We start from the raw sequence: 13,403 nt of genomic DNA on the forward strand, positions 1-13,403 counted from the left end.
CCACTTGTGTCTTACCCACCCCTGACCCACTTGTGTCTTACCCACCCCTGACCCACTTGTGTCTTACCCACCCTGATCCACTTGTGTCTTACCCACCCTGACCCACTTGTGTCTTACCCACCCCTGACTCACTTGTGTCTTACCCACCCCTGACCCACTTGTGTCTTACCCACCCCTGACCCACTTGTGTCTTACCCACCCCTGACCCACTTGTGTCTTACCCACCCTGACTCACTTGTGTCTTACCCACCCCTGACTCACTTATCTACAGCAAAACATGAACACTCTTGACGTTCCTCCAAGTCCTCTATCAACATATAATCCTTCTTGCCTCTGATCCCTCTAGAACAAAACAAAAAAAAAAGGACCTCTGCTCTTTTTTTCCCCAATTTTTTTTGTTCTATTAAATGATCATATTACCGCTGCCCTCGAAGGCTAATCTAATCTCTTATCACTAATCGGCTGGCTGTCTGTCAGCGCCACTTGTAGTGTGCTTTTGAAATGCTCTAAGCAACTACTCAATTGGAAATCTTTGTGTGTGTGTGTGTGTGTGTGTGTGTGTGTGTGTGTCCGGCTTTGTTTTTGTTTTTGTCTCTTGGTAGTGCTCATTATTTTGTCAGTAGAGTCAGCTGATAACATCTCTATGATTGATTATTGCACATCCATATATATATATATATTACAATGCTATATAAAGATACAACCTTTAATTTAGTATGTTATTATAATAATTATAATAATATACTCTTCCTAAATTAAGGGTTGTATGAGGTTCGTATATATGCCAAAGCAGTTTTATGATTTTTTTTATAACAAAGTTTTTAATAAAGGCTTCCACAATGAGCATAATTTTTGCCTACTACTCTAAACAATATATTCTTGGATAAGTATAATCCATCAACATGTTCTTAATCTAAAGTCTGCCTTACACCAGAATACAAAGAACCGGTAGAATACAGTAACCTGAAAGAGTGTAACGCGAACCTACACAATCCCCAGCCTTGCATGATAAGACGTCGACAACTGGAAGTGGAAACCATCGAGCCTTGAAGCTAGATCTTCTGGGTGTTGGGGAAGATGAACTCCTTCTGCAGGGAGGACTCGAAGTAAGGTGCCTGTTTCCAGTACACGTCTTGGCCTTCCCCAGCCTTGCATGATAAGACGTCGACAACTGGAAGTGGAAACCATCGAGCCTTGAGGCTAGATCTTTTGGGTGTTGGGGAAGATGAACTCCTTCTGCAGGGAGGACTCGAAGTAAGGTGCCTGTTTCCAGTACACGTCTTGGCCTTCCCCAGCCTTGCATGATAAGACGTCGACAACTGGAAGTGGAAACCATCGAGCCTTGAAGCTAGATCTTCTGGGTGTTGGGGAAGATGAACTCCTTCTGCAGGGAGGACTCGAAGTAAGGTGCCTGTTTCCAGTACACGTCTTGGCCTTGTTCGTTATGCATAAGTCCCACAGTGTTGACGTTGTAGTGGACGCGGCGTAAGACGTTTTCTATGCTCTCTCTAGTTCCGTGTTCCCTGAGTTGGTCCACCAGTGTGTCCACGTACAGCGAGCCTGTTGGGAGCCACACTTGTTAATAATTGCAAATAATTAATGATTACAATGACACTACAGCGAGCATGTTGAGTAATGACATTTGTTAAATTCAGTATATATATATATATATATATATATATATATATATATATATATATATATATATATATATATATATATATGTCGTACCTAGTAGCCAGAACTCACTTTTTGGCCTACTATTCAAGGCCCAATTTGCCTAATAAGCCAAGTTTTCCTGAATTAATATATTTTTTCTAATTTTTTTCTTATGAAATGATAAAGCTACCCATTTCATTATGTATGAGGTCAATTTTTTTTTATTGGAGTTAAAATTAACGTAGATATATGTCCGAACCTAACCAACCCTTCCTAACCTAACCTAACCTATCTTTATAGGTTAGGTTTGGTTAGGTAGCCGAAAAAGTTAGGTTAGGTTAGGTTAGGTAGGTTAGGTAGTCGAAAAACAATTAATTCATGAAAACTTGGCTTACTAGGCAAATTTGGCCTTGCATAGTAGGCTGAGAAGTGAGTTCTGGCTACTAGGTACGACATATATATATATATATATATATATATATATATATATATATATATATATATATATATATATATGTCGTACCTAGTAGCCAGAACGCACTTCTCAGCCTACTATACAAGGCCCGATTTGCCTAATAAGCCAAGTTTTCACGAATTAATGTTTTTTCGACTACCTAACCTAACCTAACCTAACTTTTTTAGCTACCTAACCTAACCTATAAAGATAGGTTAGGTTAGGTAGGGTTGGTTAGGTTCGGTCATATATCTACGTTAATTGTAACTCCAATAAAAAAAAATTGACTTCATACATAATGAAATGGGTAGCTTTATCATTTCATAAGACAAAAATTAGAGAAAATATATTAAGTCATGAAAACTTGGCTTATTAGGCAAATCGGGCCTTGCATAGTAGGCTGAGAAGTGCATTCTGGCTACTAGGTACGACATATATATATATATATATATATATATATATATATATATATATATATATATATATATATATATATATATATATATATATATAGTCTGGAGTGGCCTCTCCAGGGCACAAAGCCAGGGTAGGTTGATAAAAGGAAGAAGCTGTTAGCCATGCAGCAGGTCCCCTCCCCCTCTCCACGGCGCCTTCAATAATAGTTGCAATAATTATGATGACAGTGACAAAGTTGCGGTATTTTTAATATTGCTAAATTCTCTGGTTAAAAAATAAAAAGAGACTATGTGGGTATATTTGTTCAGTGGCACAGGTGGTGATGGGGCGTCTACAACACACCAGGTGGCGTACCGCGGTTCGCGGTGCATATACACTGAGAACATACTTTACTGATGAGCCATGTTCAGGATTAACCTATACTTGCTGGTTGGTCAGTATAGGCTATCGTGGTGACCTTCATAACCCTCCAGAAGTCGATAAGCCTTAAGCCCAACACCAACCAGAACAATGTCATGGGTTCGTATCCTGGCCGGGGAGGATTTACTGGGCGCAATTCCTTAACTGTAGCCTCTGTTTAACGCAACAGTAAAATGTGTACTTGGATGAAAAAACGATTCTTCGCGGCAGGGGATCGTATTCCAGGGACCATAGGATTAAGGACTTGCCCGCAACGCTACGCGTACTAGTGGCTCTACAAGAATGTAACAACTCTTGTATATATCTCAAAAAAAAAATTAATGGTACGAATAAAAGCATAACAAACAGTATTAAGGCCTATTGGCCCAAGTAATAATATATACACCGAGAGGTATATATAATCTCTCTGTATATACACAGAATGTATACTTCCGTCCTGAACAATCTTAAGTTCAAAACAGTATTCCCCAAACGGCTTTTGAAAGATTGGAGATCAATCTTGTTAAGGATTGATAAAAGACCTCACTTATGGTACCGTTTGTTCTCCGGTATTGCGAAAAGCTGTGTTTGTTTGGTTAGGATTCACTAACCACTTACGACACCTGTACCTCTCATCTCGATCATGGTGGCTTAGTCGGAAATTACTAAACAGTTTACGAACTCTGAAACGCTACGAGGCTCTCGTAACAATTTTATAACCTATGTTTGAGGACGATTTCAACGCTTAGAAGCTCGCAAGCTCTTTAATGAATGCCAAACAAGGCGTCATGATAGTGGTACCAGGTACAGATCTCGTTAGCTGTGAATCCTGCCCCCCGGGGTCTCAAGGGTACCGGAGGACCACCACCATCACCCCTCAGTGTCACAAGCGTGGAGGCTCACCTTCGTCGCTCCTGGAGGCGTACTGGTACCACATGGTGGCGTAGGAGATGAGGGTGTCGGCGAAGGAGTTGACCTTGGAGACGTCGGTGTACTCAGCGTACTTCTCCTGCCACTGTGCGCCCGCCGACGCCCGCCACCCGACGGAGTCCGTCTGCGTCGACAACGCCTTGGGATCTCCAACAGATGCTGAAGAATAGACGTATGCAGACGAGGAGTCACAATAACGTGGGTGAAATATATTGACCAAACCACACACTCTAGAAAGTGAAGGGACGACGACGTTTCGGTCCGTCCTGGACCATTCTCAAGTCGATTGTCACTCACAATCGACTTGAGAATGGTCCTGGACGGACCGAAACGTCGTCGTCGTCCCTTCGCCTTCTAGTGTGTGGTTTGGTCAACAATAGACACATAACGCACATGTGTTTATTAATTAACAAGTTTAGGTCCACAGAGCAGTGTGCTGCTACCCTATGGTATACGATGTATTACTGAACATAGATCAAGAGGACAAGAAACTATTGCTTTTATCACATGATCCATGGAAGCATATTAAGAAGCCTCGTAGCTGAACGGACCACATACGTTATTTTCCTTATGTGTTGAGACATTATTGCAAGATGTGTGGGAATGTTTAGTGAAGGTGATGAATGTCTTCTTCTTGGGTGAGAATCGTGGGCTTGTTGAATTAATACTTAGCATGGTTCACCATGCATGTTGAGTTAATTGTTCTTGAACATATCACTCAAGCTTGGAAGCTTATCAGTCTGGACAAAGCATTATATGTAAATATATTCCGACTATTTTAGTCAGAGTATTAAACATTCATAGATGCCGTTGTACATGGGAATAAGATTTACAGATACTGGATAGAATATAATTGCTCTTTGAATAAGAATTTCTTACATCTGAGTAGCAATTCAGCTTTGGCCTCCTGTGCTATATTACAATATGGCGAAATGATTTTGATTTCCATTCTCACGGACAAAGTCAGTTAGGATTCCATCACTCCATCCTCATATCTCAGTCCCTTCATATCCTAGTCCCTTGTCCTCATATCCTAGTCCCTTGTCCTCATATCCCAGTCCCTTGTCCTCATATCCCAGTCCCTTGTCCTCATATCCCAGTCCTTTGTCCTCATATCCCAGTCCCTTGTCCTCATATCCCAGTCCCTTGTCCTCATATCCCAGTCCCTTGTCCTCATATCCCAGTTCTTTGTCCTCATATCCCAGTTCTTTGTCCTCATATCCCAGTCCCTTGTCCTCATATCCCAGTTCTATGTCCTCATATCCCAGTTCTTTGTCCTCATATCCCAGTCCCTTGTCCTCATATCCCAGTTCCTTGTCCTTATATCCCAGTCCCTTGTCCTTATATCCCAGTTCCTTGTCCTTATATCCCAGTCCCTTGTTCTCATATCCCAGTCCCTTGTCCTCATATCCCAGTCCCTTGTCCTCATATCCCAGTCCCTTGCCCTCATATCCCAGTCCCTTGCCCTTCATATCCCACCCTCTTGCTCTCATATCCCAGCTCCTTACTGTCATGTTCCTAAAACGTGTTATTCAGTTATTCTGGCTTAGTGCTTCCTCCTGACAATTGCCTTATCTGGTAGGAACATTATGGGAACAAATAAAGCATTTACTTACACACTGAGAACCTCTTCCGGTCTCTCTTGGCAGCGCAGGCTTGGATGAAGAAGAGTTTGGGCTTCTTGACGAACCACTCGATCTCGGTGAAGGGTTCGATGAGGTCAAGGCGGCGGTGGATCTGCCCGTCCTTCACGTTGAGGTAAGTCTTGTCCCCGTGGCCCATGAACCACACCATCAGGCTGCATGGAACACGGTGTTACAGGGTAAATGAACTCTTGAAGGCTTGCGAGTGTTTACGTCTGCGTGTACTCCGAGTGAGGTTGAAGGTCAAATAGTGATCAGTCAGGGAGGGTTAAAGAGGCTTGTCGAAGGGTGTGGTGAATGTTCGTCAGCTTGGCTACAGTGGACTGAACTGGTGTAAGAATTCTGATGGAAGTCTTTGGAGGCCAAGGGAGTAGAAAGAGTGAACGGGGAAAGAACAGAGGAAAAGGGTGAAAGGGGAGGAAGAATGAGAGAGAGAGAGAGAGAAGGGGGTGTTTTAGAGTAGAGATGGCGAGCGAGAAATATGAGGCCAGTTAAGTATGAGTCACAAGCAAAGTCTTAAATAATTGGGATTACCATATTTGCTTGATACTCTAGCTTCTAGAGACGGAGTCTAGAGAAAGAAATATATATTTATAAACTGCAAATACAATATTGATGTAATGATAGCTTAATACATTAATGTATCAACCACAACTGTACTTAAGTGGTTAACTTACCTGTCATAAAACTTGTTCCTGGCTGCCTTCAGTTTACTGACAATAATCTTGACGTCCTCGGCCGTCGGGTCCTTCTTCACGAACACGTCGTACATGAAGACCTTTTCAAACAGTTCCCTGACCTTCGCGAGGTCCTTTGGCGCCCCTACACGGTTTTCTAGCATGATAAATATGAGACAGAGGCCCGGAGGGCGAGACGCTACCGGATATCGTTGGAGGTTAGAGAGGACGCGGTCTATGTCAGGATTGGGGGTGTTCGTCCTCTCATTCATCTGTTGTATCTGATGGAAGATGAAGGAGAGTTTGTGCGTGTAGAGCCTGTTGAGCATCTGCTTCCTCATGAGGTTCAGTATGAGATAATAGAAGGCTACGTCCTTCAGCCCCGCCACGCTCTTCAGGGCCTTAAGATCGACAGGCTGCGACAGGAGGTCCTGTATGTCGTCCCGCTCGACAGCCTTCGACACCCTCAGCACTTCGTACATTTGGAAGACATCGTCTGGAGTGAGACAGTTGCAAACTTTCATCATGATTTTGTTTTCAGCGTAAACGAAGAACGTCTTTTTGCTGACGCTTCCGAAATCTGCCCTGACAGGGATTTTCTTGGAGGCGATGATGTTGCCGAAGTTGCTTTTGATGGACTCTGGCGCTGAGTAGTTGAACATCTCGAAGATTTCTGTGAACTCCAAAATGTCCTCTTCATCGTTGCTCAGCTGGTCGCTCTCATCGGAGAAATTGCTTTCCAGCGTAGAGAGGCTGTTGGTGCTGCAGAGCTCCACGCTCGACAGCTTCAGTAGCCGCAGCTGCAGCTCACGGCGCACCGGACTGATGGACCTTTCTTCCAGGGCTTTCTGCAAGCACAGGAAATAATTTTACAGCAAACTGAACACTCTGTCAAATCCTTCATGCATAGTTCCAGCACTAATACATATTTTTTCTTGTTATTCTTTATTCTTGTTTGAATTAATATTAATAAAACTATCTTGTATTTACTCTCAATATCTCCATTGATGTACGGTAAGGTAATTATGAGGAGAAAACGCTAAGCCAATATGACTAGCACTTGAGAGGGGATATGAAGACAAGGAGCTGGGAAATGAGGACGGTGCCTAAGCACTTCAACCAGCGGGAATCGAACTCCGACCGTGCGAGAAGCGAGGCCTTCGCTCTACCGACCAGTCCAAGCGGATAGACTTGGCTGCACAGCCATATCATACCTCAAATTTCTGAAGCAACCTGGCGATGGAATCCGACCCGCCTTCGGACTTGAAGTCCCCCGTGGTGTGGGTGGAGCCGACTCCCAGCGTGTCGCCGTCGGTGAAGATGGAGTTGGACCCCACGGCGCCCTCTGCTTCCTCCTCCACCTGCAACACTTATACTTTTCTTCCTGCTAGAGACTTGGTACCGGTTGGGGAAGGGGACAGCCCAAGCTAGTACGAGCATAGTCTGAGGACGGTTGGGTTGATTGATGAAGATTAAGCCACCCAAGAGGTGGCACGGGCATGAATAGTCCGTAAGATCGGTTGGGATAGGAGTCCCCCTGTCATACTGTCCTGTGACGCTTACTATGTGTCTGAGGACAGCTTGGGGTCAGTCGAAGCTTGTACAAGCATAGTCTGATGATGGGATGGGGTCAGCCGAAGCTTGTACAAGGATAGTCTGATGATGGGATGGGGTCAGCCGAAGCTTGTACAAGGATAGTCTGATGATAGGATGGGGTCAGCCGAAGCTTGTACAAGCATAGTCTGATGATAGGATGGGGTCAGCCGAAGCTTGTACAAGCATAGTTTGATGATAGGATGGGGTCAGCCGAAGCTTGTACAAGCATAGTCTGATGATAGGATGGAGTCAATGTTTATGTAATGTAAATTCCTTACATAAACTTTACAAATACACAAGTGTGGGTTTTTATACTATGTTATTATGTCTGTGAGAAGGCATTACTAATACTATTAATAATAATAATAATAATAATAAAATAATAGTAATAATATAATCGTATACATATATTTTTACAGTTACCATCTCTAACTACTAATTCAATAACGTTGTTTACATAAATTTATAAGACTGACCTTGTTTGGGTTGACGGAGAGGAAGAGCATTTTTGGAACCTCATCATCTCTGACCTTGGAGAGGAACTCTCGATCTGAAAGTGAAAGTATGGTTGGTGATCAACCAGGCTGTGACTCATACGTCAGGCTGCGAGCAGCCGCGTCCAACAGTCTGGTTGATCAGTCCAGCAACCAGGAGGCCTGGTCAACGACCGGGCCGCGGGGACGCTAAGCCCCGGAAGCACCTCAAGGTAAGGTGGTTTGGTGTTAGACTTAAGGCCTATCAACCTCTGGAGGGTTATTAAGACCACAATACCATACTGACCAACCAGCGAGTATATATATATATATATACACTCAGTGTACATACACCTCTTGGTGCGTATATCCCGGAACGCCAAACACACACACACACACACACATACACACACACACTCAGAGACCTGATAGCTGAGTGGACAGCGCTCTGCACTCATAATCCTCGGGTCTGGGTTCGATTCCCAGTGAAGGCAGAAATAAAATGGGCAGAGTTTCTTTCACCCTCATATGCCCCTGTTACCTAGCAGTAAATAGGTATCTGGGAGTTAGACAGCTGTTGCGGGCTGTTTCCTGGGTGTGTGTGAAAAAAAATAGTAGTTAATAACAGTTGATTGACAGTTGCGAGGCGGGTCGAAAGAGCAGAGCTCAACCCCCCGCAAGCACAACTAGGTGAATATACACACTCACAGTCACACACTCACACACTCACCATCATTTCTTTATATGTGAGAGCACTTTGCATTATTGGTTCCGAATTTCTGGATGAATGGATATGCTACCAACGTAATTCTGCTAATGTGTGTGTGTGTGTGTACTCATCTAGGTGTGCTTGCGGGGGGGTTGAGCTCTGGCTCTTTGGTCCTGCCTCTCAACCGTTCATCTACTGGGATACTGATTCCTGAGCCTACTGGGCTCTATCACATCTGCATTTGAAACCTGTGTATGGAGTCTGCCTCCACCACATCACTTCTTAGCCCTCCTAGTGTGTGTATGTGTGAGTGTGAGTGATCTGAGAGAGAGAGAGAGAGAGAGAGAGAGAGAGAGAGAGAGAGAGAGAGAGAGAGAGAGAGAGAGAGAGAGAGAGAGAGAGAGAGAGAGAGAGAGAGAGAAAGAGAGAGAGAGAGAGAGAGAGAGAGAGAGAGAGAGAGAGAGAGAGAGAGAGAGAGAGAGAGAGAGAGAGAGAGAGAGAGAGAGAGAGAGAGAGAGAGAGAGATAGGGTCGTTCATTACCAATTCCCCTGCACAACGGAAGGTAGGGAACGCCTTAACACATGTCAGGCTCGCTCACCCATTATCAGACGACCTGTTATGTCCTGTTCAGTGTCGTAACGTGATGTTCCGTGGTGCTCCTTACCACCTACTGGTGCTCCAACTGATACTTGCCGCCCCCTCACTGCTCCAGGGAGCTCCCTACTGATCCTCGAAGCTCGGCTCTTCCTGACAGTATGCTTCCTGATCGCCCTGCTGTACTATCTTCATGTATACGGACGTGTTTAAAATTATCTTATAAACAAGAAATGTTATCAGCGATAACGATGAATTTGGCTGACTAACAATTATATCCTTGATGAGTTTTGGACTGTGTGAAGTTAAGCGCGAAATTCCTTGAGCCACGGCTGACCTGGAGGTGGTCTGGGTCACCTGTGACTCAAGGAATTTGATGAATGATCCCAAGATGAGAGCTTACAGCATCACCCATCAATCACAGGTGACCTGAGATGACCCATCTCTCCCCAGGATGAGAGCATACAGCATCGCGTAAATCGCAAAAGGAAATACTACCCAGCTTTAGTACGGTGTGCTGCTCTTGGACAATTGGGGAATAATCTCAGACAATCGACTTGAGAATGGTCCAGGACGGACCGAAACGTCGTCGTCCCTTCAATTTCTAGTGTGTGGTCTGGTCAACATACTTCAGCCACGTTATTGTGACTCATCGCCTGCATTGGGGAATAATGTATATTTTTTACTTATTAAATAATGTTATTCTCATTTGGATATAATATTTTTGTTTTTCTAATTAAGCTAATTTTATGGAATTTAAGTTGAACATTGTTTTGCCGTTTTCTATACTGAAAAAGTATTTTTTATGTTTGTTTATAATAAATTGTGGCGATTTATTGTAAAAAGTAAATATATATTTAACATCTTAACATAATGGAAAATGGCCTAGCAATTTAATCAGTCCTAGTGCTAACTATGTATATTTAATATAATTAAACCACCATGTAACATGAAAACTATTTACCTCAAATTCAGAGTAGAAGTTAGCAAGAAGATAGCAGAGGAAAGGGTGGCAGGTGCAAATGAGGGTTATCACTAGCAAAGATAGGATATCAGAGACCTGACACAGCGCAAGTCCTTCTATATAAACACCCACTAAGAGCTCTGGGTGGGACAATAGTGTCCCACCCAGAGCTCTTGTGGACAATAGTGTCCCACCAGTAGATGTCCCGAGGACAGAATCTGTATGTGGATGATTCTTTGGGTCCTGAGGTTGCTGTGTCTGTCCGCCTGGCGCAAGAGGCTTCAAAGGCATAAGATCTAATCATGCTAAACAAATGCTCAATCATACACTTGTCTAAATGTTCCTAGTAGAAGGGGGTCACGACCCTCGATCCAACGACCATAGACTGGGGGATGAGTTGAGGTCGTCTGTCGCTTGAACGACCACAGCCTGAGGATAGACTGTAGAGCGCTGACACCGATGAACTTCGAGAGATCAGACATGTATTCCCAAGATGTATTACGCTTCTTTGTTAATGTACACGAAGTTCTAGACAATGTTTAAGTCTACAGATTTGTTGCTGGTTGATCATCAAGGTGTTGTGGTGGACTTAATGACCCTCCCCTAGGTTCCAACGCCTTAAACCCAAGACCTAAGCAAGTCTTAGGTCTTGGGTTTACACTTTTCCTATATACAGCATGAAGAATAGACTAGGGTAACTGCTCTTGTATTATGTAGAGTGAAAGCAGTTAAATAAGGAGCAGATACTTCTAGGAGTCAAACATAGGTAATGTTACTTGGATTTCTCTTAAGACCAAACTCCTATAACGCCAGGGACATAAAGGAGTTCGGCGTCACACTCCAGTTAGTCACTCTAAATGACTAATGGAGTGCCTTAGAAGCGGACGAACTCAAGGCAGGTCTACAACTTACTGTTTATGAGGAGGTACTCGCTGCTCTGTCGACATAGAGGGTCCATGACGACCTGCTGCTGCTGCAGGGTCACCGCCTCGTCTGCTCTACGAGTGATAACCAACTAGTGCAAGATCGCTGACTCGTCTCCTGCAAGACTGACGACCTGCAAGATCAGCGCCTGCTATCCTGCAGGGGCGACGACCAGCTGGTGAAGGATCACTACCGCCTCTACTTCATTGAAGACCAGCAAGTGGAAGATCACTACCGCCTTTACTTCATTGAAGACCAGCAAGTGGAAGATCACTACCGCCTCGCTCCAATTGGTGGACAATTGAGGGCACGAGCACACTATTACTGCTACTGCCTCTTGCCTTCGTTAACACGTGTTTATCTTATCACCTGGCATGTCAGGTGTTGCCTCAACATGTGTCTACCTGTGAGACGTCACCGCTCTTGTTATCCTCTTGTGGTAATTAAGCAATAACAACCATGATGAAAATACTACAACTACTAAGACTGATAACAAATAATTTCGAAGAAGAGATAATTTTGATAAAATGATAATATTTGTAATAATGGTATTCGTCAAATTTCAGTGTTTATAGATAAGAGCACAAAAGTGCTGCTCTTGCTATCAGTAGTCATCAGATAACTGACCTGTGACGTGTTAAAACAAGTAAATAAAGATGTATAACATCTTTTTCCATCTTATTATTATTTTTATTATTATCATCAGTGTTTTTAATTTTATTATTATGTTGAAGAGGTAAAAAACATGATTGCAGTCTTTGGTGGTCTTAGTCTATATGACTCAGCAGTCATCATCAGTATGAATACCATCACCATCTCAGACAATCATCACCAGCAAGTTTGTCCTAAGTTGGAGCCAAGGAACTTGGGGCTAGCCTCACCCAAACTTGCAGGAGGAATGTTATGGGGTATGGAACGGACATAGGCTGGTCAGAATCGCATTAAGGTTAATATTTCAAGAAATTTGAACATTAATAGACACCCCCATGCAGTTTTCATGGAATCGAGTCTGAAATATTTGGTATGTTTCCCATAGAGTTGTCAATAATCGTAATAATATATATTCTAAAAGACCCCCATATAGTTCTGAGAGGTCAATGCTTTCAGTGCTTCTAAATAATACATTTTCTGAGGGGAGAAGCTGAGGGACAGAAGAGAGGAAGGGGAGGACGAGGGGCGTGACAATGGGGGACCAAAGGGAATAAGACGAGGGGAAGATGGGGTTAAGAGAGGGGAAGAGACCTGGATGCAGTCGGCTTTTATATACATATAAATGGGAATGTCTGTGTGTTGGAGGGTGGTGACCAGGCGAGGAAGAGGGCAAGAAAGGAGGAAAAAGGGAAGAGAAAGGGAGGGTGGGGAGGGAAGATGGGGAGAAGGGTGGATGTAGGGAGACAGAAGGAAGAATTGTTGTAGGGGAGAGAGTCCCAGGTACCACAAGAAACCTCTCTAACAAGTGTTGCAGGATTTTAATTAAGGTTTCACAATAACTTTTAATTACATGAGTCAACAGTCTCATTTCCTGTTAATTAACACCTACTGTTTTTTTGGGTTGAATATTTATGATGGAAATGATGAATAATGTTTTGACTTTTGGAACTTTTCAAAAATTTCCAGAATGTTGATGTGGTTTTTAGGTTCAATAATTATTACTAAATTTATATATATATATATATATATATATATATATATATATATATATATATATATATATATATATATATATATATACATATATATATATATATATATATATATATATATATATATATATATATATATATATATATATATATTGTTTTTATAAGTTTGTATGTTTATAAATTATTGTAGATTGCACGTGAAGAGTTTATGTTTATATAAAAATTAAATTGTGTCATCTGTGTCTCTGTCATCTCTGTCTCTGCCATCTATGTCTTCTGGTTCTGGTGTTCCTCACTTTGAACTCGGCTTCTTTGTCTAT

General features: G+C 42.8%; 1 protein-coding gene across 2 annotated transcripts; it reads right to left on the bottom strand.

The window, feature by feature from the left end:
* Nucleotides 1–444: 444 nt before the first annotated feature.
* Nucleotides 445–11,817, bottom strand: LOC123765863 (cell death protein 3). 2 transcript variants are annotated; one of them, XM_045754691.2, is made up of 7 exons: nt 11,429–11,817; nt 8,252–8,325; nt 7,394–7,540; nt 6,180–7,027; nt 5,476–5,657; nt 3,833–4,018; nt 445–1,560 (listed from the first exon to the last, which is right to left on the bottom strand). In XM_045754691.2, the coding sequence occupies exons 1-7, from the start codon at nt 11,472–11,474 to the stop codon at nt 1,349–1,351; spliced, it is 1,695 nt and encodes a 564-aa protein (XP_045610647.2). In that variant the 5' UTR covers nt 11,475–11,817; the 3' UTR covers nt 445–1,348. The 2 variants fall into 2 exon arrangements, with proteins under 2 accessions (XP_045610647.2, XP_045610648.2); XM_045754692.2 differs by lacking the exon at nt 11,429–11,817 and adding an exon at nt 9,557–9,733.
* Nucleotides 11,818–13,403: the final 1,586 nt, after the last annotated feature.

Source organism: Procambarus clarkii, chromosome 37, assembly GCF_040958095.1.
Source record: "Procambarus clarkii isolate CNS0578487 chromosome 37, FALCON_Pclarkii_2.0, whole genome shotgun sequence".
NCBI classification, from domain to species: domain Eukaryota; kingdom Metazoa; phylum Arthropoda; class Malacostraca; order Decapoda; family Cambaridae; genus Procambarus; species Procambarus clarkii.